Raw genomic sequence first — 22,947 nt, 5'->3', positions numbered from 1 at the left:
ACTGGATTCTGTATTCTCTAAAAGGAATGGTACTGGAAAGTGGGCAGGGGGTGTAACCAGGAGAAGGTTTATTAGTAATTCACTGATTTCATATACAGCTTGGGGATTAGCCTTGCTGTCTTGCAGTTGTGCATGCTCTGCTTTTCTCCCGCTAAGCAAAGCTTACTGGCAGCTGATTGGCGTTCACCCAAAATTGGTATTACAATATCTTGTGTGTGTATAAGTGTAGCAAGGACAATACACTGTTATCCCTTTCAGTAGCAAGGACCAATGCCCGTGCTTTAACATTCCCTTAATTAAATATATTGTTGCTATATAATCGACTAAAACAGTTTTACAGTAAAAATGATATGTTGTATAATATAATATTTATATTATTATTTTATTGTAATTATTATAATAAAATAATTTTATTATTAACAATAATAATAATAATATAATTATATTATAATAATTATTATAATACAATTATACAATGTTGTATATTAAAATGTACAGTATATATGACTATAATGATATTATGCTTAATATTAAAAATAATACTAATAATATATTCTAATTATTATTATTATTATTATTATTATTATTAATAATAATAATAATAATAATAATAATAATACAACATTATTATATAAAAAATATTTATTTCCATGCTGCATTACAGTATGAAATTTGCTAGAAAATAAAGATAGAATTTCTACATTAACTGTCAATAATAAAAAAAAAGCAAAGTAACCTTCTAGTCTTCACTATAAAATTAGTATTCCTGGTGGTCAATGCAGCAAAGGATTACTTGCTGGAAACTGAAAAACATTATTGCCGCACAGACAGATGTTGTTGATGAAGGATTAAGTCGAATGCATTCTCCTACTCTATTACCCTCTTATTTTGTCTGTTACCATATCTGCGGTGGAATCAAGGACCATCTGCGGTCAGGGATTCAATATTTAACGGCAAACAGATAATATATATGTATACAGTGGGGAAAATAATTATTTGATCCCCTGCAGATTTTGTAAGTTTGCCCACTTACAAAGAAATTAAGGGTCTATTAATTCTTATCATAGGTGTATTTTAAATGATATAGAAACAGAATATCAACCAAAAATCCACAAAAATCACACTATACAAAGGTTATAAATTGAGTTGCAGTTCAGTGAGTAAAATAAGTATTTGATCCCCAAGCAAAACATCACTTAGTACTTGATGGAGAAACCCTTGTTGGCAAGCACAGAGGTAAGACGTTTCTTATAGCTGGTGACCAGGTTTACACACATCTCAGGAGGGATTTTCCACTCGTCTTTAACCACTTCAGCCCCGGAGGATTTGGCTGGCCAAAGACCAGAGCACTTTTTGAGATTCGGCACTGCGCCACTGACGATTGCGCGGTCGTGCGACGTGGCTCCCAAACAAAATTGATGTCCCTCTTTCCCCACAAGTATAGCTTTCTTTTGGTGGTATTTAATCACCCCTGCGTTTTTTATTTTTTGCGCTATAAACAAAAAAGAGCGTAAATTTTGAAAAAAAAAACACATTATTTTTTACTTTTTGCTATAATAAATCTCCCCAAAAAATATATAAAAAAAAATGTTTCTTCTCAGTTTACGTATTCTTCTACATATTTCTGGTTTAAAAAGAATCACAATAAGCATTTATTGATTGGTTTGCGCAAACATTATAGCGTTTACAAAATAAGGAATAGTTTTATGGCATTTTTATTATTTATTTATTTTTACTAGTAATGGCGGCGATCAGCGATTTTTATCATGACTGCGACATTATGGCGGACACATCGGACGCATTTGGCGCTATTTCGGGACCATTCACATTTATACAGCGATCAGTTCGATTAAAAATGCACTGATTACTGTGTAAATGTGACTGGCAGTGAAGGGCTTAACACTAGGTGGTGCTGTAGGGGTTAAGTGTGCCCTAGGGAGTGATTCTAACTGTGGGTGGGCTGGGCTGTGTGTGACACATCACTGATCACCGCTCCCGATCACAGGGAGAACGGCGAGATGCTTGTTTACATTAGCATCTCCCTGTTCTCCCTCTCCATGAGATGATCGCGGGTGTACCCATGGACATTGAGTCCGTGGGACCCGCGGTCGGACTCACAGAGATCTAGCTAGCCAAGCCGCGCGAGATTACGTACAATAATGTGATTTTGCACAGCAGAGGCAGCCTGCCACAGTTAAACTGCAGCGGCTGGTCCGCAAGCGTTTATAGATCTTCTCTAAATCCTTAAAGCGGTTCTTCACCCTAAAGGGGAAGTTCCGCTAATCTGATCCCTCCCCCCCTCCGGTGCCACAATCGGCACCTTTCAGGGGGGAGGGGGGTGCAGTTACCTGGATAATCCAGGTATCTGCACCCACTTCCGGGCAGACCGCCGCAGACCACCGCAGACGCCCCGCAGACGCCCCGCCCCCCCCGTTGTGTTCTGGGAAACACACAGTTCCCAGAGACACAGCGGGGGACCATAAGAAACGCGCAGCGCGACTCGCGCATGCGCAGTAGGGAACCGGGCAGTGAAGCTGTAATGCTTCACTTCCCGATTCCCTGACAGAGGATGGCGGCGGGGGCAGCAGCGAGACGAACGATCGCTCGTCATCTGCCGCCGACATCGCTGGACCCTGGGACAGGTAAGTGTGATTTTATTAAAAGTCAGCAGCTGCAATATTAGTAGCTGCTGGCTTTTAATATTTTTATTTTAGGTGCAAAACCGCTTTAAGGTTTCTTGGCTGTCTCTTGGCAACTTTTTTTTGTTTTAGCTCCCTCCATAAACTTTCAATAGGATTAAGGTCTGGAGACTGACTAGGCCACTCGTGACCTTAATGTGCTTCTTCTTGAGCCACTCCTATGTTGCCTTGGTGGTATGTTTTGGGTCATTGTCATGTTGGAAGATCTATCCACCACCCATCTTCAGTGTTCTGAAAAATGCTGACTATGACCCTAAGGACACCATCCTTACAGTCAAGCACAGATTTTGAAAGATGCTTTAGTGCAGTTTCTCTGCTAAAGGTACAGGCCGGCTTTGCTGCATTGAGAGGCCAATGGACTATGTATTGTAAAATCTTGCATGAGAACTTTCTTCCCTCAGCCAGAACACTGAAGATGGGTCATGGATGGGTCTTCCAGCATGACAATGACCCAAAACATACCGCCAAGGATCAAGAAGAAACACATTAAGGTCATGGAGTGGCCTAACCAGTCTCCAGACCTTAATCCCATAGAAAATGTATGGAGGGAGCTGAAACTTCGAGTTGCCAAAGCGACAGCCAAGAAACCTTAAGGATTTAGAGAAGAGTGGACCAAAATCCCTCCTGAGATGTGTGAAAACCTGGTCACCAACTACAAGAAACGTCTGACCTCTGTGCTGGCCAACAAGGGTTTCTCCACCAAGTCATGTTTTGCTTGGGGATCAAATACTTATTTTACTCACTGAACTGCAACCCAATTTATAACATTTGTATCAAGTGTTTCTGTAAGCTTGACTTCCATTCTGGACCTTTAATGCCGCGTACACACGATCGGACTTCCGGCCAGAAAAAGGCCGATGAGAACTTTTCATCGGAAAATGCGACCGTGTGTATGCTCCATCAGAATTTAGCTCTCCGAATTCCCACCAGCCAAAAAATTGATAGCATGTTCTCAATTTACCCGACGGAAAAACTTTCTATCGGAAATTCCGATCGTGTGTATGCAATTCCGGCATGCCAAAAAATCACGCATGCTCAGATTCAACTACGAGACAGAAGCTATTGGCTACTGGCGATTGAACTTACTTTTTCTAGTCCCGTTGTACGTATTGTACGCCACAGCATTATATTCTAGATTGTAAGCTCTAAGGAGCAGGGCCCTCTGATCCCTCCTGTACTGAATTGTATTGTAAGTGTACTGTCTGCCCTCATATTGTAAAGCGCTGCGCAAACTGTTGGCGCTATATAAATCCTGAATAATAATAATAATAATAATAAACGGAATTTGGTGTGACCGTGTGTAGGCAAGACAGCTTGAGCGGAGTTCTGTCGGAATTCCGTCGGGAAAACCATTAGAAACAACAAATTTTATTATTTCTTTATTATTTATTAAATGTATATTTCTTCTAATACAGAGGGAGAAAAAAAAAACATTGATAACTCTCTGGTGTTTTCTTTCTTCCTTTTCTCTGCAGGGTCTTTATAAAGATGGGATCTGTTGTCCCTTTTCCAAAGTGCTTTACTGACTCCCAGACTTTCGAGACCCGACAGAAGTGCCAGCAAGGGGAGAAGCCGGTGTTCTGCCAAGACCTTTTACAAAATGACTTTGTCATAGACTGGTGCAATGTAAGCTTGGTGAGTAGTGGATGTACTACCAGAACTGAACACCAGGTGGCATAAGTGTCCATGACAGCACAATGGTTCGCCAGGTGAATAGCAGTTGCCATATGCGCACGGGCATATCATAGACATATTTTACTAGACCTGTGCACTGACAAAAAATTAGTTTGTTTACGTTTCATTCATTGTTTTTTTTTTTTTTTTTCGGGTCACTCGTTATGATCGAAATTCGTTATTTGGAATAAATTTGGAAACTCAGAAATTCCAAAATTCGGAAAAATGGGAAAGCCGAAAATAAGAAAGAAAATCTAATTTTAAAAAAATGAAAATCCGAGAATTTGAAAATCCCAAATAATACAGCCACGACGGTTCGCGGGAATCGTGCCGACCTACCACAGTATAATGACGGCGGCTGGTCGGCAAGTGGTTAATGCAGTAGTGAGGCCACCAGAGGGGGGCCCCATTAAATATTTGCTATGGCGCCCCCATGATCTATAGTTGCCCCCTGGCTGGGGCAATATTAAAATGAGGCTGAAGAGAACTTAGAGTGTAGAGGAGTTATGAGACTCTCCAATGCTCAAGTAAAAAAGCAGACTTCTTTCCATGTGTGCATGCTACAGAATAATAATCGGTGGGAGCTCGATAGAGAAGACAGATATCATCCAGCCTCCATTAGCACACAGTGGTGTTGATCTTTGTGGTCATGTAGCATAGTTGGTGACCATGGGGGGGGGGCAGATCATGTGTAGAAGAGCCCACCTTCATGGTGTAGGTAGGGCAGAATGAACACGACGTAGGCTGGCTGGGAAGTAGGATTCAGTATTCTGCGTTCTCCATCTGTGACATGTTATGCTAAGAGCCAGCACAGCACAGTGTTCCTGCACAGCATTGTATAATAGTGCCAAGTCCCACAATTGTTCTGACATCTCCCGTTCTATATATAGCCCGTGTCACACTCTGTGTGCGCTATTTATAGACACGATTGTTCCAATATGCAGAAAAATAGTAAAATGTCCTAAAATAATAAGTAATCAATGGAAATAGGTGACCATTTATTGATATAATATTAACCATTTCAATACTGGATACCTATACACCTTCCTGCCCAGACCAATTTTCAGCTTTCGGTGCTGTCGCACTTTGAATGACAATTGCGCAGTCATATTACACTGTACCCAAACCACACTTTTATCATTTTGTTCCCACAAATAGAGTTTTCTTTTGGTGGTATTTGATCACCTCCGGGATTTTTATTTTCTGCTAAACAAGTAAAAAATGAGCGAAAAATGTGGAATTTTTTTTTTTGTTTCTGTTATAAAACATTGTAAATACGTAAGTTTTCTCCTTCATTGATGGGGCTGCACTGATGGGCACTGATAAGGCAGCACTGATGGACACTGATGAGGTGGCACTGCTGGGTACTGATGATAGGCACTAATATGTGGCACTGATAGGTGGCACTGATGGGTACACATAGGCGTAACGGATGGGCACTGATAGGCGGCATGGATGGGCACTGATAGACGGCACGGATGGGCACTGATAGGCGGCACAGAGGGGCACTGATAGGCGGCACAGAGGGGCACTGATAGGCGGTACAGATGGGCACTCATAGGTGGCACAGATGGGCACTCATAGGTGGCACGGATGGGCATGGGTTGACACTAATAGGTGGCACTGATGTACACTAATAAATGGTACTTATGGATACCAATTAGTGTCAAACAATGCGGGCACTGATTGGCATCCATTGTGGACACTAATTGGCATCCCTGGTGGTCTAGGTTGGCATATCTGGTGGTGACTAGTGGTGGCATCCCTGGTGGTCCTGGTGGTCCAGTGTAGGCATCCTTGGGAGGGGGGGCTGCACTGATAATCGATCAGCACAGACCCCACGCTGTCAGAGGAGCAGCTGATTGGCTCTCCTCTACTTGCGTCTGACAGACGCGAGTGAGGAAAAGCCGATCAACTACTCTTCCTGTTTACATAGTGATCAGCTGTGATTGGACACGGCTGATCACATGGTAAAGAGTCTCCTTCAGAGACTCTTTACCTAGATCGGAGTTCAGACTGATACGCCGCAACAACGATCACGGCGATGTGCGCCTCCAGGGGCTTGATATCCTGGCAACATCATATGACGTCCGGTCAGGATATCTAAACCACTCTGCCGCTGTCATTTTGCACACCAAAGATGCAGCATGCAAGACTTTTCAAAACGCAGCGCACCCACAGTGCATTGGTATGAAAATTCCCATAGGATAAAAAAGAAACATTTTTCTTGCGTTTTTTTTTCTTGCAGAGTAAAAACGCAGGAAAAACATACCAGTTGGAAAGGGGCCATAATCCTCATGTTGCCAGCCTTAATAAATAGGTATGAAATGAAATAATATTTACTTATTTTAGGGCCAGTTCACAGCACAGGCAGTCCAGTGCATTTTTTTTTTCTGCATCAAAAACGCATGGAAAGTAGGCTATTTGGTTTTCAATGGCATCGTTTACACCAGTGCTTGTAGTTCCAATGGGTTCCAGAAAAAAAGTAGAACATGCTGCATTTTTCCTCCACTGGACTGTACTGGAACGCTGTAAAAAGCATCAAAAACGTACTGGAATGCACCTAAACGCACCAAAAACACACTGGAGCGCTTCAAAAACACCTTTGAACGCACATGTCCTTATTTATGGTTAAAAAAAAGAGAGGGGAGGGGATGCACTGGACTGCATCAAAAACTCACTGGAACGCATCAAAACCCCGTCAAAAACGCGTGTGCAGAAAAGCGTCTGGATCGTGTGTCTATGGTGTGAACTGGCCCTCAAAAACTTTTTTTTTTTTTTTACATTTCTTGAGTTACTTCCTGGCTTCCAGGCCTAGGCAAATGATGTCATACATCCCAGGAGTCCTCAGGAGGGGAGGAAGGTTTTTCTTCGCTAAGCATACCCTCCTGCCTGCATGCCTGAGCTAAGGGCAGATGGATTCCAGGGAGTAAATGCTCCATGTATCATCTGCTGGATGTGTAACACCATCTTAAGATAAGATGGCCAAGCAAGGGTAGTAAAGCTGTGGCTCAACTGCCTATTTTTAATGCCCAACAACCACCCCCCCCCTTAGCCCACCCCATTCACGAGTTCTTGTTAGCATCATGCTGCAGTCTTCTTTACTCTAAAATGCCAACTTAACATAGTACTCTAAAGCTGCCCACACACTATACAGCCAGATTGTACAATCCCCTTTAGCTCTACTGTCAGCTAAGGATCTTGCTACAAATTGATTGGATAGTTTCTGTCTGTCCTCGTGTTACAGAGTTTTCTATAATCAGACTGTAACTTCCTATCCAAAAGGGTTTACTTTCCTACAGCCTTAATGGAGAACGGACTGTGGCCATTGGGAGTAGAAATTGTCCTGATTTCAGTGGGAGAAAACAATGCATCTTTGGTATTAGGAGAGTAATAGGGCCCCATCGCTGGTGTCAGTGGCAGGAATAGTGCCCCATCATTGGTGTTGGCAAGAGGAATAGTGCATCATCACTAGTGTCAGTGGGAGGAATAGTGCCCCGTCATTGGTTTCAGTGAAATAGTGCCCCATCATTGGTGTCAGTGGGAGGAATAGTGCACCATTGTTGGAGTCAGTAACAAGTATTATGCTCCATCATTGGTGTCAGTGGGAGGAATAGCGCCCCATCATTGGTGTCAGTAGGATGAATAGTGCCCCATCATTGGTGTCAGTGGGCGGAATAGTGCCCCGTCATTGGTTTCAGTGGAATAGTGCCCCATCATTAATGTCAGTGGGAGGAATAGTGCCCCATCATTGGTGTCAGTGGGAGGAATAGTGCTCCGTCATTGGTGTCAGTGGGAGGAATAGTGCTCCGTCATTGGTGTCAGTGGGAGGAATAGTGCCCCATCATTGGTTTCAGTGGAATAGTGCCCCATCATTGGTGTCAGTGGGAGGAATAGTGCCCCATCATTGGTGTCAGTGGGAGGAATAGTGCCCCATCATTGGTGTCAATGGGAGGAATAGTGCCCCGACATTGGTGTCAGTGGGAGGAATAGTGCCCCGACATTGGTGTCAGTGGGAGGAATAGTGCCCCATCATTGGTGTCAATGGGAGGAATAGTGCCCCGACATTGGTGTCAGTGGGAGGAATAGTGCCCCATTATTGGTGTCAGTGGGAGGAATAGTGCCCCGTCATTAATGTCATTAAAGTGAACCTTCCTCTAACTATTCAAGCCTGCCTGACTAAATCTTCGATATAACAATATCCAGCATCTGTATAATATTCCATCCTTCACCTCCAGTTCAGTGACTTTGCCTAGGCTCAGATAATGTCAGCCGTCTGCTGCAAGAAGGAGGAAGCATTTCTCTGCCTCTTCTTTCCCAGTGATCACTCAGACTGTACATTGTAACTTGGTAGCAATTTGCAAGGTAAGAGACTACAGCAGGGGCTGATCTGTGTCAGTCACTTACCACATGGGCACCAGGATTTACATACCTGTGTCATCTCTGAGTCCGTATCCCAATCTAGAATGTAGATGGTGACTCTAGAACACAGGTGGCGCCGTCCTGTAGTGAAAAGCAGGAGTCATGGAGAGGTAATGCGGTAAATGTACTTACATATCACATACATGGATTTAGGAACATGCACTTTAAATAATACATTTCTATATAGGTCTGTACATAGGGATAAAAAAAGGGACAAGTGAGGAAGAAGAGGGTTCCAGATGAGGGACTATGGAGAGGGGAACTCTTGGCATTGCAGCTACACATGGTGGTCTTGTGGACAGTGTGATCTCAGCATCAAACTCTGTATTTGGATATAGTTTGGGGTTGGGAGTGGGAAGGGGATGTGCAGTGTTTATCGCCATTCATCTCTGAATTCAGCAGCACTGCTTTCCTTCTATGTTAGGACTGTGCAGGACTGAGCATGGAGGACTGAGCATGGAGGACTGAGCAGGACTGAGCATGGAGGACTGAGCATGGAGGACTGAGCATGGAGGACTGAGCATGGAGGACTGAGCATGGAGGACTGAGCAGGACTGAGCATGGAGGACTGAGCATGGAGGACTGAGCATGGAGGACTGTGCAGGACTGAGCATGGAGGACTGAGCATGGAGGACTGAGCATGGAGGACTCTGCTTTGTCTGATTGGGAAGTCACATGCTGCACTGCTAGTGTGTCAGTTTTTCCATTGTGTCTCTGCTGGCTGGAGCTATGGGATCTCATGTCTGGGTTGTGAGGCCATCTAGTGGATAAATATGTATTTGCAGCGAGGTTGACTGACAGCTGTATTCACAAGAAGTGAGCCCCCTTTCACAGGGGCTTTCCGATCAGGTCCGCCTGTCAGTTCTTCAGTTGGACCCGATTGGACGTTCTGTTCACTCCTATGTCAGCGGTTACATGTCTGCTGACACCCGCCGCTATCCAATCCTGTCTGTGAAATCCAGATGGATGGAGACCCAATTTTCCATCCGTCTGGCAGATCGGATTGGATGAAAACGGAGCGCTTGTCCCCCATAGAGGAGAACGGGACGCTGACAGGCCATCTCAGCACAGCGAGCGGACACGGACCTGTCATCCGCCTGCTCAGTGGGGATCAGCGGAGGGACCGCCTCCCCCCCCCCCATTAAAAAAGAAGAAAAAAAAGACTTCCTTTTAAAGATTTATAGCCAAGTGGGAAGCATTATCTTAGGGCAGAGGTATTGAATTCCCTTCACAAGGTCCGATCAGTATCATTTTCTTCCAATCGAGGTCCGAATTGCATGTTTTTGTGATGACTTATATCCTTCACATCAAAGCTTCCACAGCAAAGTCCTCTCCCCCCCCCCCCCTTTAAATCACTCCCCCACAGCGGAGTCCTCTGCCCCCCTCCAAATCGCTCCCCCACAGCGGAGTTCTCTAGCCCCCCTCCTTTAAATCACTCCCCCACAGCAATGTCTTCAGACCCCTTCACATCACACCCCCCCTTTACCCATAGTGGTGTTCTCTGCCCTCTCTTCCCTTCCTATCACCCACCCAATTCCCACAGCGGTGTACTCTGCCTCTCCTTTACATCACAAGCCCACAGTGGTGGCCTCTGCCCCCTTAAAATAAAGGGGTTCTTTACTGTTAAAGCGGTAAGGATGTGGAACTCTCTTCCACAGTTGGTGGTGGCTGCCGGGGGGGGGGTCGAAAAAATAACTGTTAGACTGGCATCTTAGCAAACTCAATATACAGGGATATGGAAAATGATTTTGACATAAACACACCCACAGATTGAAATGGATGAACTTGGTGTCTTTATTCAGCCTCACCAATGTAACTATTTGTCCTGAAACCTCTCTGGCTGAATGTTTTTCCTGGGACAGTAAATTTCAAATCCCTGTAGGTTCCCTTTAACCACTTCTGGACCGCCCGCCGTCGTTAAACGTTGAAGACCATTGTTATGGCAGCAGATAGCTGCCATAACCCCGGTATTTTTAAAAACGGCGGGCGGTCCGTTTTAAGATAAAAATGGTCTCTGCAACGGATCCGCCGCAAGATCACTTTTATCGGCGGCGGGGGAGGTGTCCACCCCTTCCTGCCGTGTCCCGGTCATCTCCGCCGCTTACCGGAGCCGTCAATAGTGGCGGAGACGATCTGATCCTTTCCCTTTAGAGGCATGAAGTCGATTGAGGGAATGATGGGCCCCCCACTTGACTTCATACCATTGGATGACAGAAGCAACATCAAACGTCACTTCCACCCAATGGTCTTAAAGGGGGATTTTTATTTTTTTTATTGAAAAAAAAATACTTTTTTATTTTTATTTTATTGCATTTAAGTATAAATGTGAGAGCTAAGGTCTTTTTGACCCCAGATCTCACATTAAAGAGGTCCTGTCATTTTTTTTTTTCTATTACAGGTAATGTTTACATTACTTGTAATAGAAATAAAAGTGATCCAAAATTTTTTTTTTTAAAGGACAGTGTAAAAAAAATGAAATAAATAAAATAATAAAAAAAAAAAATTTAAAGCCGTTACCGTGAGAGAAATAATTCCAGCACAGTGTCAAAGTTTGTCGCTATTCCACGATGGGCCGCAATTTTGAAGCATGACATGGTGTATATCAATTTACTCGGCGTAACATTATCTTTTACAATCTAAAAAAAAAAAAAAAAATTGGGCTAATTTTACTGTTTTCTTATTTTTTTATTAAAAAAATATTTTTTCCCAAAAAATTGTGCAAATACAGTTTTGGTGTTCTAAGTAATTTACTAGCAAAAAAAAATGATTTTTACACTTGTAAACACCAAGTGTAAAAAAATAGGCCCGGCCTTAAGTGGTTAAAGAATTATGTCTTAATAAGTGCCTTGTTCTGGTATGAGGATTTTTTTTTTAATTACTAGATTTTGTCCCCTGACATGGAAAATGACACGTCTGATTCAATGTTGCAGGTTGATAAATTGGAGCCATCTCCCTCTCCTCCTAGCTATAAAGCCCTGGAATTTGATGGAGACTTTTATCCGCCTCCTGATACCCTGGAGGAAATCAACTATCTCCCCGATTACCTGCTCACCCTTCTACTTCCCATCTTCATCGCTCTACTGCTGTGCCTGCTGCTCTCTTACATCATGTGCTGCCGCAGAGAGGGGGTGTAAGTATTACTACTGTACACAGTCTGTACCAATGCAAAAAAAAAAAATGCCACTACTGTACACAATCTGTACCAATGCAAAAAGAAATGCCGCTACTGTACACAATCTGTACCAATTAAAAAAAATGCCACTACTGTACACAATCTGTACCAATGCAAAAAAAATAAAAATGCCACTACTGTACACAATCTCTACCAATGCAAAAATAAAAAAATAAAAAAAAAGTAATTACTTTACACAATCTGTACCAATGCAAAAATAAAATGCCACTACTGTACACAATCTATACCAATGCAAAAAAATGTCCCTACTGTACACGATCTGTACCAATGCAAAAAAAAATGCCACTAATGTACAGAATCTGTAACAATGCAAAAAAAATAAAAAATAAAATGTCATTACTGTACACAATCTGTACCAATGCAAAAAAAATAATGCCACTACTGTACACAATCTGTACCAATGCAAAAAAAAGTCACTACTTTACACAATCTATACCATTGAAAAAAATGTCATTACTGTACACAATCTGTACCAATTAAAAAATGCCACTACTGTACACAATCTGTACCAATTAAAAAAAATGCCACTACTGTACACAATCTGTAACAATGCAAACAAAAAAAATGCCACTACCGTACACAATCTGTACCAATGCAAAAAGAAATGGCACTACTGTACACAGTCTGTACCAAAGCAAAAAAAAAAGTCATTACTGTACACAATCTGTACCAATGCAAAAAAATGTCCCTACTGTACACAATCTGTACCAATGCAAAAAAAAAATATGCTACTAATGTACAGAATCTGTAACAATGCAAAAAAAATAAAAAATAAAATGTCATTACTGTACACAATCTGTACCAATGCAAAAAAAAAAATGCTACTAATGTACAGAATCTGTAACAATGCAAAAAAAAAAAAATGCCACTACTGTACACAATCTGTACCAATGCAAAAAAAAAGTCACTACTGTACACAATCTGTACCAATTAAAAAAAATGCCACTACTGTACACAATCTGTACCAATGCAAAAAAAAAGTCACTACTGTACACAATCTGTACCAATTAAAAAAAATGCCACTACTGTACACAATCTGTAACAATGCAAACAAAAAAATGCCACTACCGTACACAATCTGTATCAATGCAAAAAGAAATGCCACTACTATACACAATCTGTACCAATGCAAAAAAAAAAAAAGAAAAAGTCATTACTTTACACAATCTGTACCAATGCAAAAAGAAATGCCACTACTGTACACAGTCTGTACCAATGCAAAAAAAAAATGCCACTACTGTACACAATCTGCACCAATGCAAAAAATAAATAAATAAATGCCACGACTGTACACAATCTGTACCAATGCAAAAAAAAAAAAGAAAAATACAGAGAGGGGAGAGCCTTTTTATTTGGCTTTGACGGCAACATGAAAAAAATGCCTTAGGGCCAGTTCACACCAGATGCAGTTCCGTTCAGTTCCGTGCGCTTTTTTTCTGCACTAAAAATACATGCACAGTGTTTTCCATGTATTCCAATGGCTCTAGTTCACACCATGCAGTCAGTTTCTGGTCAGTTTCTGGTGCAGAACTGACTGTATTGGTGCAGGAAAAACGGAACTGCATGTAACTGCATCTGGTGTGAACTGGCCCTTAAAGCAGTATTAAACCCCAAACCAAAAAGGTAATATTCTGTATCTTACCAGGGTGGATAAAAATCGATTATTTAAAAAAAAAAAAAATGTAAAATCAGATTTTTTATTTATTTATTTAAATTAGTTTTTCTTTTTTTTTAATTAAATGTATTTTAATAAAATGCTTTAGGAGTAAAAAATCTATCTAAAGATAGTTTTCCATTTAAAGCGGAGTTCCAACCACATATATGATTTTTTTTTTTAAATCTATCTCTTACTATCAACTAATGTATATTTAGCAATGGATAGTCTTGTTATTAGAGCCACTTTTATGAATATTTTATAAAAAAACGTACTTGATATTTTTGCAGCTAGGGAATTTCCATCTTACTTGTGGGCAGGTGAAGCCCACAAGCATAACTTTCCGGGATACGGCACTGCTGTATTACCAGCATGCACCGCCCGAACTCGCGCATGCGCAATAAGCACAGCAAGCACCGCAGGAAACTTTTCATGTTGCCATCATAATGGGCGTCGTCATCGTAAGTGCCCACCCCGTTGTGATAGAAAACATTATAAGCCTAATACATATACAGGAAAGTCATCAGGAACAGGACTCAGCACATTGCAGGGAGAGAGCAGCGCAGGTTCGATTTTCTTTTATGCCACTAAACAAACTATGCTTTTTGATTAATTGTTAAAACTATATATAAAAATGTATATAAATCCACCTTTACCCGCATCACTTCCGGTTTTGGACCGCAATGCTTGCCCTCGGCGCTGCCCACTGACTCCTGGGAAATGATGACACACATCTCCCAGGAGCACTAGCAAGCACAGGCGCCAGGGGAAATGACATCAGGTGCCGCGGAGACCAACTGGCAGATTACAAGGGACCCCAGAGCAACAGCCCTGAACGAGTAAGTGAAAAAAAAACATTTCCAAATGTTGTTGCTGATGGTTATTGCTGGTTAACCACTTCAGCCCCAGAAGATTTTATCCCCTTCCCAACCAGAGCACTTTTTGCGATTCGGCACTGTGTCGCTTTAACTGACAATTGCGCGGTCGTGCGACATTGCACCTAAACAAAATTGATGACTTTTATTTCCCACAAATAGAGTTTTCTTTTGGTGGTATTTTATTACCTCTGCGATTTTTTTTTTTTTGTGCTATAAACAAAAAAAAACGTCAATTTTGAAAATAAAGCAATATCTTTTACTTTTTGCTATAATAAATATCCCACAAAATATATAAAAAAAAACATTTTTTTTCCTCAATTTAGGCCGATATGTCTTCTTCTACATATTTTTGGTAAAACAAAAACGCAAGCGTATATTGATTGGTTTGCGCAAAAATTATAGCATCTACAAAATAGGGGATAGCTTTTATTTTTTAAATTTTTTATTAGTAATGGCAGCGATCTGCGACATTATGGCGTACACATTGGACACTTTTGTCACAATCAGAGCTATAAAAATGCATTGATTACTGTGTAAATGGCACTGACAGGGAAGGGGTTAACCACTGGGGGACGATGAAGGGGTTAAAGCGGTTGTATACCCGCTGAAATTTTTTTTTTTTACTCACCTGCAAAGGAAAAGGCATAATGAGCTAGTATGCACCGCATACTAGCTCATTATTAAATACTTATCTTAGAACGAGGCCCTGACATCTGGCCCAATCCACGCCGAGGGAGCTGACATGTTCCCTCTGCGTTTCTTCTGGGTATCGCGGCTCCGGCGCTGTGAGTGGTGCATGCGCGCAGGAGATTTCTTCCCTGCAGGGTCCGGCATCTGCCGGACTATCAGCCGAGAATCCCCTGTGCGCATTGCGAGGGGAATATCTCCTAAACCGTACAGGTTTAGGAGATATTTTTTTTACCTACAGGTAAGCCTTATTATAGGCTTTCCTGTAGGTAAAAGTACCAAAATTGACTATACAACCACTTTGAGTGTGTCCTAGGGAGTGATTCTAACTGGGGGGGGGTGGGCTTCAAGTCACATGTCAGTGATCACTGCTCTCGATGACAGGGAGCAGTGATCTCTGTCATCTCACAAGGCAGAATGGGGAAATGTTTTGCCAGGCCCGCGGCAACATTACGCTATACGCGACAGGCGCGCACGCGTCTGCTTTCCCCACCCCTTTAAAAAAAATTTTTGTTTTTTTCAAAATTGTCCCTCTTTTTTGGTTTATAAATAAAAACTGCAAAGGTGATCAAATACCACCAAAAGAAAGCTCTATTTGTGGGGAAAAAAAGGACATCAATTTAGTTTGGGTGCAACGTCACAATTGTCAGTTAAAGCGACGCAGTGCTGAATCGCAAAAAGTGCTCTGGTCAGGAAAGGGGTAAAATCTTCCGGGGCTGAAGTGGTTAACCTTCGGCGACAAGGAGGTAAATGTTTGGTGGTCTGTCTGATTCACTGTGAAACCAAGGTTGATGCAAATCTGAACCTCATCCCTTATTAAGAACATAATATTTAGGAAATTGATTCGGAATGTGTTACTTATTGGAGATCACACTGTGTTATTTTTTATTTTTTTGTTACCTTAAGAGAGAAGAGAGATGCCAATACAGCGGAGTAAGTTCCAAATCCTGTGTGTCCCGCTTTTGCATTGCATGTGCCCATTGTACTGGACAGTGTTTTGCCCTTGTCCCTCCATTTATAATTCTTAGTGTATATCTTTAAACTGTGGGCCCAAAGTCCTTATTTGTTACTTGTTTCTGGTCAGCGACTCCAGGTTTTGATGTCAGAGGGTCTTCAATTAGACATGTGCAGAACGAAACAATGTGTTGTTTTGTTTTGTATCGATTCGTTATTTACATAAATTTGTTTAGTTACATTTGTTTAATTCATTTTCATTTTGTTTAATTCATTCATTTTAAATTTCTTTAATCTTTGGAATTAGTTTCATTTATTCGTACTCGAATCAATTCGAATTTTCGGAATTCAAATTCGAATCGATTCGAATATTTTTCGCATTTGAAAAGTTTTTGAATCTCCAAGGAGAATAAAATCGTTTTCAAATTCAAATAGTTTTTGAATTCCAATTTCCAAGGAGAATAAAATAGAATGGAAAATAAAGGAAAAGAATAGTAGACCCAATAGAATAGTTTTGGTAGACCCAAAGAGAGTCAATATTCCCTACCCTTTGGTATATCCCAAAGAGAGTCAGTATTCCCTGTTTCTCAGCACTGCCATGGGTACATCCCAAAGAAATACAGTATTTCCTGTCTCTGAGCTCTGCTGTTTGTAAATCCCAGAGAAGTCAGTAATCCCTGTCTCTGAGCTCTGCCCTTGGTAAATCCCAAAGAGAGTCAATATTCCTCATCTCTAAGTCCTGCCCTTGGTAGATACTAAAGAGAATCAGTAGTCCCTGTCTCTCAGCACTACCACTGATAGATCCAAAAAGAAAGTCACCATTTCCTGTCTCTGAGGTCTGACCTTTGTAAACCCCAAATAGAGTCAGTATTCCCTGCCCTTGGTAGATCCAAAAGAGAGTCATTGTTCCTTGTCTCTAAGCCCTGCCCTTGGTAGATTTCAAAGAGTGTCAGTATTCCCTGTCACTCAGCACTGTCATGGTAGATCCCAAAGAAGTTAGTATTTCCAGTCTCTGAGCTCTTCTTTTGGTAGATCCCAAAGAGAGTCAGTGTCCCCTACCCTTGGTAGACCCAAAGAGAGTCAGTATTCCCTACCCTTTGGTAGATTCCAAAGAAAGTCAGTATTCCCTTCCCTTGGTAGATTCCAAAGAGAGTCAGTATTCCCTACCCTTGGTAGATCCCAAAGAGAGTCAGTATTCCCTTCCCTTGGTAGATTCCAAAGAGAGTCAGTATTTCCTACCCTTGGTAGACCCAAATAGAGTCAGTATTCCCTACCCTTGGTAGATCCCAAAGAGAGTCAGTATCCCCTACCCTTGGTAGACCCAAAGAGAGTCAGTATCCCCTACCCTTGGTAGACCCAAAGAGAGTCAGTATTTCCTACCCTTGGTAGATCCCAAAGAGAGTCAGTATCCCCTACCCTTGGTAGATCCCAAAGAGAGTCAGTATTCCCTTCCCTTGGTAGATTCCAAAGAGAGTCAGTATCCCCTACCCTTGGTAGACCCAAAGAGAGTCAGTATTTCCTACCCTTGGTAGACCCAAAGAGAGTCAGTATCCCCTACCCTTGGTAGACCTAAAGAGAGTCAGTATTTCCTACCCTTGGTAGACCCAAAGAGAGTCAGTATTTCCTACCCTTGGTAGACCTAAAGAGAGTCAGTATTCCCTACCCTTGGTAGATCCCAAAGAGAGTCAGTATTTCCTACCCTTAGTAGACCCAAAGAGAGTCAGTATTTCCTACCCTTGGTAGGCCTAAAGAGAATCAGTATTCCCTACCCTTGGTAGATCCCAAAGAGAGTCAGTATTTCCTACCCTTGATAGACCCAAAGAGAGTCAGTATTTCCTACCCTTGATAGACCCAAAGAGAGTCAGTATTTCCTACCCTTGATAGACCTAAAGAGAGTCAGTATTCCCTACCTTTGGTAGATCCCAAAGAGAGTCAGTATCCCCTACCCTTGGTAGATCCCAAAGAGAGTCAGTATCCCCTACCCTTGGTGGACCCAAAGAGTCAGTATTCCCCACTCTTGGTAGACCCGAAGAGAGTCAGTATTCAAAGTATTCCCTGTGTGTGAGCTCTGTCCTTGGTAGAGACCAGATAGAATCAGTATTCCCGGTCTCTGAGCTGTGCTCTTGGTTGCTTCTGCAGCCAGCTTGACATTGTCAGAAGAATGGGAGAAAGTCACATAATACAAACAAATGTGCAAAGTATAGGTTTATTTTATTGGCCTCCAATGTTTCTGTGATATACATGTGAAAGCATTAAAATAAATAAACTTCTAATTTTCATATAATCAACCTTCGCAGTATCAGAAAATGTAGGTGTAGAAAACGAACTACAGAATTGATATTACAGTCCATGGAAGTGTATGGCTTAGGCTTTTGTTCTGCTTTAAGATAAACGAAATGCACTGATTTTAGCATGGCTGCAGATTTTACTGATGCATGAGCACCTTCCTGGCTGATTGTTCTTGCTGTCTGGAGTCATTCTTCCCTGTTTGTATTTTATCTGACTAAATACAGATTTCTTAGTGTTTTTGATTACAGAATGTGAATTCTATGTTTGCATGGCGGGTGGTGTTTGCTATATTTGTCTGTTACAACATGCAATGCTCTCTGTATTACAACACACAGTATGATAGATTTCTTTTATATGAAGAAAAAAATCACAGCAATTTATATAGATATAGAAATTTGCAGGAGATGCCATGGACATGTCACTATGATAACCCGCAGAGGTTTTTAGGTACAGACTGAAATAATATTAACCTCTTGTTGCTCACGTAACACCCTTGTGTGGGGGCAAAGAGATTGGGCTTTAATGCCCATATACCCCACATGTGCATCCATGGATGGCTGATGTTTCTGTGCATTCTTTCCACTGGCCAGCATTGTAAGGGGCAACTTTCCCACTGACCCCTAATGAATTGGTTTTAGCAGGGGTTCCCCAAGACCTGAAAATTATTTATTGGGATCCTCATGGGTAAAAAGGTTGAGAAAGGCTTCGCTATAGGAGTAAATGGAGAGTGTAAGCCTGGCAGAGATCTTGACAAGCAGCTGTATGAACCTAACAAGGCTATTTGAGGGCAGTGTAAAAACTGGGAGGTTGTAGGCAGTGTTAAACGGGCTTTGGGCCCATGTGGATGGCATCAGTTTGACATCAACTGTAGATGCTTCTGAAACCATTCAGCATTAATTGACAGAAGCATTTGGCCATCAGTTGACCTAATGGCCTGCTTCATAGACTTGTATGGGAATGCAAAATCCACTTAAAGGGAGCAAAAGCCCATCGACACAGACCCTTAAGCCGACCACTGATGGTGCAATTTTCTTTCCTACACAGGTTGAATAATCAATTGACTGTGTTGATGGGGGAATCCCTCCCGCAGAGCTATTGTGTTCTTCCAATGGCGGGGATGTGGGTGAGTGTGGGGAGCCGTCCTTGCTGGGAGAACACACAGTGATAATAGTTAGCAGCTATAGCCGCTGCCAATAATCGCAGGAAAAATCGGGCATGCTGGTTGTACCCAAGATGATTTGATTGATTAACTTAGTTACAATCAGACTGCCTATACATGGTTGGAATTTTGGTCGGTGGCTATGGTGTCTATGGCAGGCTTTAGGGCAACCTGCCAAAAGAGGCTGCCATTGCTGAGTTCTTTCTTAAAAATGCTACTTACCTGGGCATCACGCTGACCTGTTTTCCCCAATACTCGAATTCACTGCTCAGGAACAAGTATATAAAAATTAGGCGTTGTGACTCTTCCCAGACTTTCCTGATCTGCTAGCTGATCTCAGTTCAAAGACGCAGAAAATACCAAAGTCAAAGGGTCAGCATGACAACCAGTCAATTGGCATTAACAGAAGGAGGTCAATAGTTGCAGTCCAAATTAAGTATTGCTATTGCCATCTTTTTCAAAATGTTAATCTTCTGCTTGTCATGCTATGTCTTTAAAGCTTTATCAGTCTTCTGATATTGCTATTGTATGGTGAGTGCATGATCAAAGACTCAGGAACAGCTCAGTAACCAAGCAATTAGTATTTTCAGGAGTCAGCAATGGCAGCATTATGTTCTCTCCTGGAAGGTTCCCTTGAAATAGGACTCTACAAACCAGGGGCAGATCTAGGGGAGTGCTGTGGTGAGCTGTGCCCCCCAAATTTAAGTTGTGCCCCCTCCCCCTGGTCTCTGAGAGTGCATCCATTGGTCCACAGTGAGCCAGTCTGATGTAGACAGTTGATGTAAGGAGGCACTCTGAGGTCAATCCATGTAGGGGACACCCTGATGTATGGTGGGACTCTACTGGGGACACCTGATTTAAATGGATACTCTGATGAAGACACCTGTTGTAAGAGGACACTTTGATCTGGACACCTGATGTAACGGAACACTCTTGTTTGGGACAGCTGATGTAAGAGGGCACTCTGATAGGGAACACCTGAAGTAAGGGGTCTCTCTTGATGGGTACAATTGATGCAAGAGGGCACTCTTGATGAGGACACCTGATATAAGAGGGCACTCTCATGGAAACACCTGATGTAGGGAGGTGCTCTTGATGGGGAAATCTTATGTAAGTGGCACTCTGATGAGTAGTCATGATTTAAGGGGGACTCTGATGGGGAAATCTGATATAAAGCAGTACACTAGTGTTTCCCAGGTCATTATACTGTGTGATGGACTGTCAATGGTTCACACGCAGTATTGACATTATGCCCCCTGACTTTTTTTTACTGCACCTCCAGATCAGATAGGCTAGATTTAGTACTGTACTGTAATGCTATCCTGCTATCCTGCAGCAAGTTCCTGATGGGTGGCAGAACAACTGTAGTGTGGTGTAATGAGGTTGTACGTCATTGTACATAATGATAATACATCACAACTGTTTTGTCTCACAGGCTCCAGTTGGTTCACCAGCAGTCCATCTTCTCCAACACGGAAGAACTTCGGAAGATGGCTGCTGATCGGGATGTTCCACGACCACTCTCTACACTGCCCATGTTTAATGCTCGAACTGGTCAAAGGACATCTCCAATGGATCTAACAGATGACAGTGCCCGTGTGCCTCTTATCCTGTCCCAGCACTAAAGCTCCTTACCTCACCACCACACAATAGGGTATGTAGACGCTTAATAAATGTAATTTACTGGAAAAGGTGCATGCATTCTAAAATGATACAAGTAACATTATTTGCATTATTCTGTTATTTTTTCGCCAAAAGTTTTCCTTCAATAGTACTTTGTAAACTTTTAGGAAATTTGCAATTCAAAAGAATAAGAAAAATTTGAGTTATATTTCAAAGCCCATTTAGGGCATGCCCAGCTTCATATACATTTCAGGCACAGTGCCAGTGTGCCGGGGTAAATGGCATGTCAACCCACTCTTACCAATCAAGACATCTGAACACTGGCACCTGAAGGAAACCAGGGAAAGGATCCTGACACCCGCGAGGGACGTTGCAGGTGTTGGACTGTTGGACCATAGGTGAGTTTTCTTGCCTTTAGTTCTGCTTCGAAAAAAAAGGGTTCCTATCGGATTTTTTTGTGTGTTAACGCCAGGCATGGTGTGAATGGATATGAAAAAAAAAAAATGACTCTAGCCAAAACCTTGTCTTTATCTTCTTGTCTAGTAATGTATTCCTCCTTAGTGATCTTGGTTTATTTTTCAGGAAGAAGACTTGTTACGTATCCAGAAACCAGAGATGGAAATTTTTTGGCACACTCGCAGTTCTTATATGTATGATATGTAAAGGAAACCAATTCATGTAATAGTCATTGAACCTGAACTTCTTCCATTGGTGTTACTTCGGACTTTGGAGCCCTGCAATCATTTATGTATACAAGATGTTAAAAAGATACTGAACTCTGGAAGCTGTGCTAAACAAGGCAAGCAGAGGGCAAAGAACTAGTCATGACTATTGCCTGTGGTCTTTCCTGCAGCTTTTCTCCATTACTGATCCATTGTGCCTTATTCTGCATTGTGTCTGTATGTGGAGGCTACCACCTGCCTCTACCATTGGTAGAGGCAGGGCTTTGCTTCCTTATGTCAGAGCCTCCAGCAAGGAGAACAGTGAGCAGCACAGGGGTAACATCAGTAAATCGTACTGCAAATCTCCTGAGACTAGCAGTCAGAGTCACAGTGCCTTAGATCTCACACTGCAGACATACAACTATGAGGCTGTAGACATCTTTATTTTAATTTCCACCGTAATTTAATAACGTATATGAGATATTTTAAGGATGACAGTACTTCTAAAAAAATTACAACCCTAATAAGCCCCCATTATTCTCCTTACTGTACCTCACCTTCTACATTAGAAGGTAGGGAAGCTATAGCCTATGCCCAGCTTGTTGGTTCTTCCATCCCCCTTGGGGCAAGCAGGACAGAACAATACTGCACATGACTAGCCTTCATCCTTAGGCCCCAATCAAAAAAGCTATCTCCCTGCAGGCTTAAAATAAATATCTTCACCATTGGGGTCTATGGAGAACAGGGGCTGCTGGCTTGGAGGACAAGAAGGAGCAGCACCTGGCCCAGCATAGACCATGGCTACTCTTAGGAGTCACTGGCTGATCTAAAACTTGTAGAAGAGGTTATATATAACATAAAGGGGGACTGATAAGATACATTTTTTTTTAAAGTACTCTCATTCTATAATCGTGTTCATTATTCACCCACTGATAATTTTCTCAATAAAACAGTTTGCCTGCCTAAATATCATTGTTATTTCTATGCATGAAGTAGATATTTAACCATTAATAAATGATTGTACAAGTTTACTTGGTATGTTGTCTTCAACTT

At 42.0% G+C, this 22,947-nt stretch overlaps 1 protein-coding gene across 2 annotated transcripts in view; it reads left to right on the top strand.

The window, feature by feature from the left end:
• Positions 1-22,925, top strand: part of SGCA (sarcoglycan alpha) — a 54,917-nt gene extending 31,992 nt beyond the window's left edge. Inside the window, exons 6-10 of one of the 2 annotated variants that reach the window (XM_077460021.1) lie at positions 4,175-4,334; positions 11,726-11,925; positions 16,114-16,140; positions 21,045-21,263; positions 21,815-22,925. In XM_077460021.1, coding sequence (XP_077316147.1) covers positions 4,175-4,334; positions 11,726-11,925; positions 16,114-16,140; positions 21,045-21,234 — 577 coding nt within the window. In that variant the 3' untranslated portion in view covers positions 21,235-21,263; positions 21,815-22,925. Of the gene's footprint in view, positions 1-4,174; positions 4,335-11,725; positions 11,926-16,113; positions 16,141-21,044; positions 21,268-21,814 lie in introns of both variants that reach the window. The other variant, XM_077460022.1, reaches the window with a different exon arrangement.
• The last annotated feature ends 22 nt before the right edge of the window (positions 22,926-22,947 follow it).

The sequence above is a fragment of the Lithobates pipiens genome, unplaced genomic scaffold, assembly GCF_037356315.1.
Source record: "Lithobates pipiens isolate NorthernLeopardFrog02 unplaced genomic scaffold, aLitPip1_a1.2 Scaffold_28, whole genome shotgun sequence".
Taxonomy (NCBI): domain Eukaryota; kingdom Metazoa; phylum Chordata; class Amphibia; order Anura; family Ranidae; genus Lithobates; species Lithobates pipiens.
The sequence above is the reverse complement of the archived record's forward strand: the minus strand, read 5'-3'. Positions and strand labels throughout refer to the sequence as shown.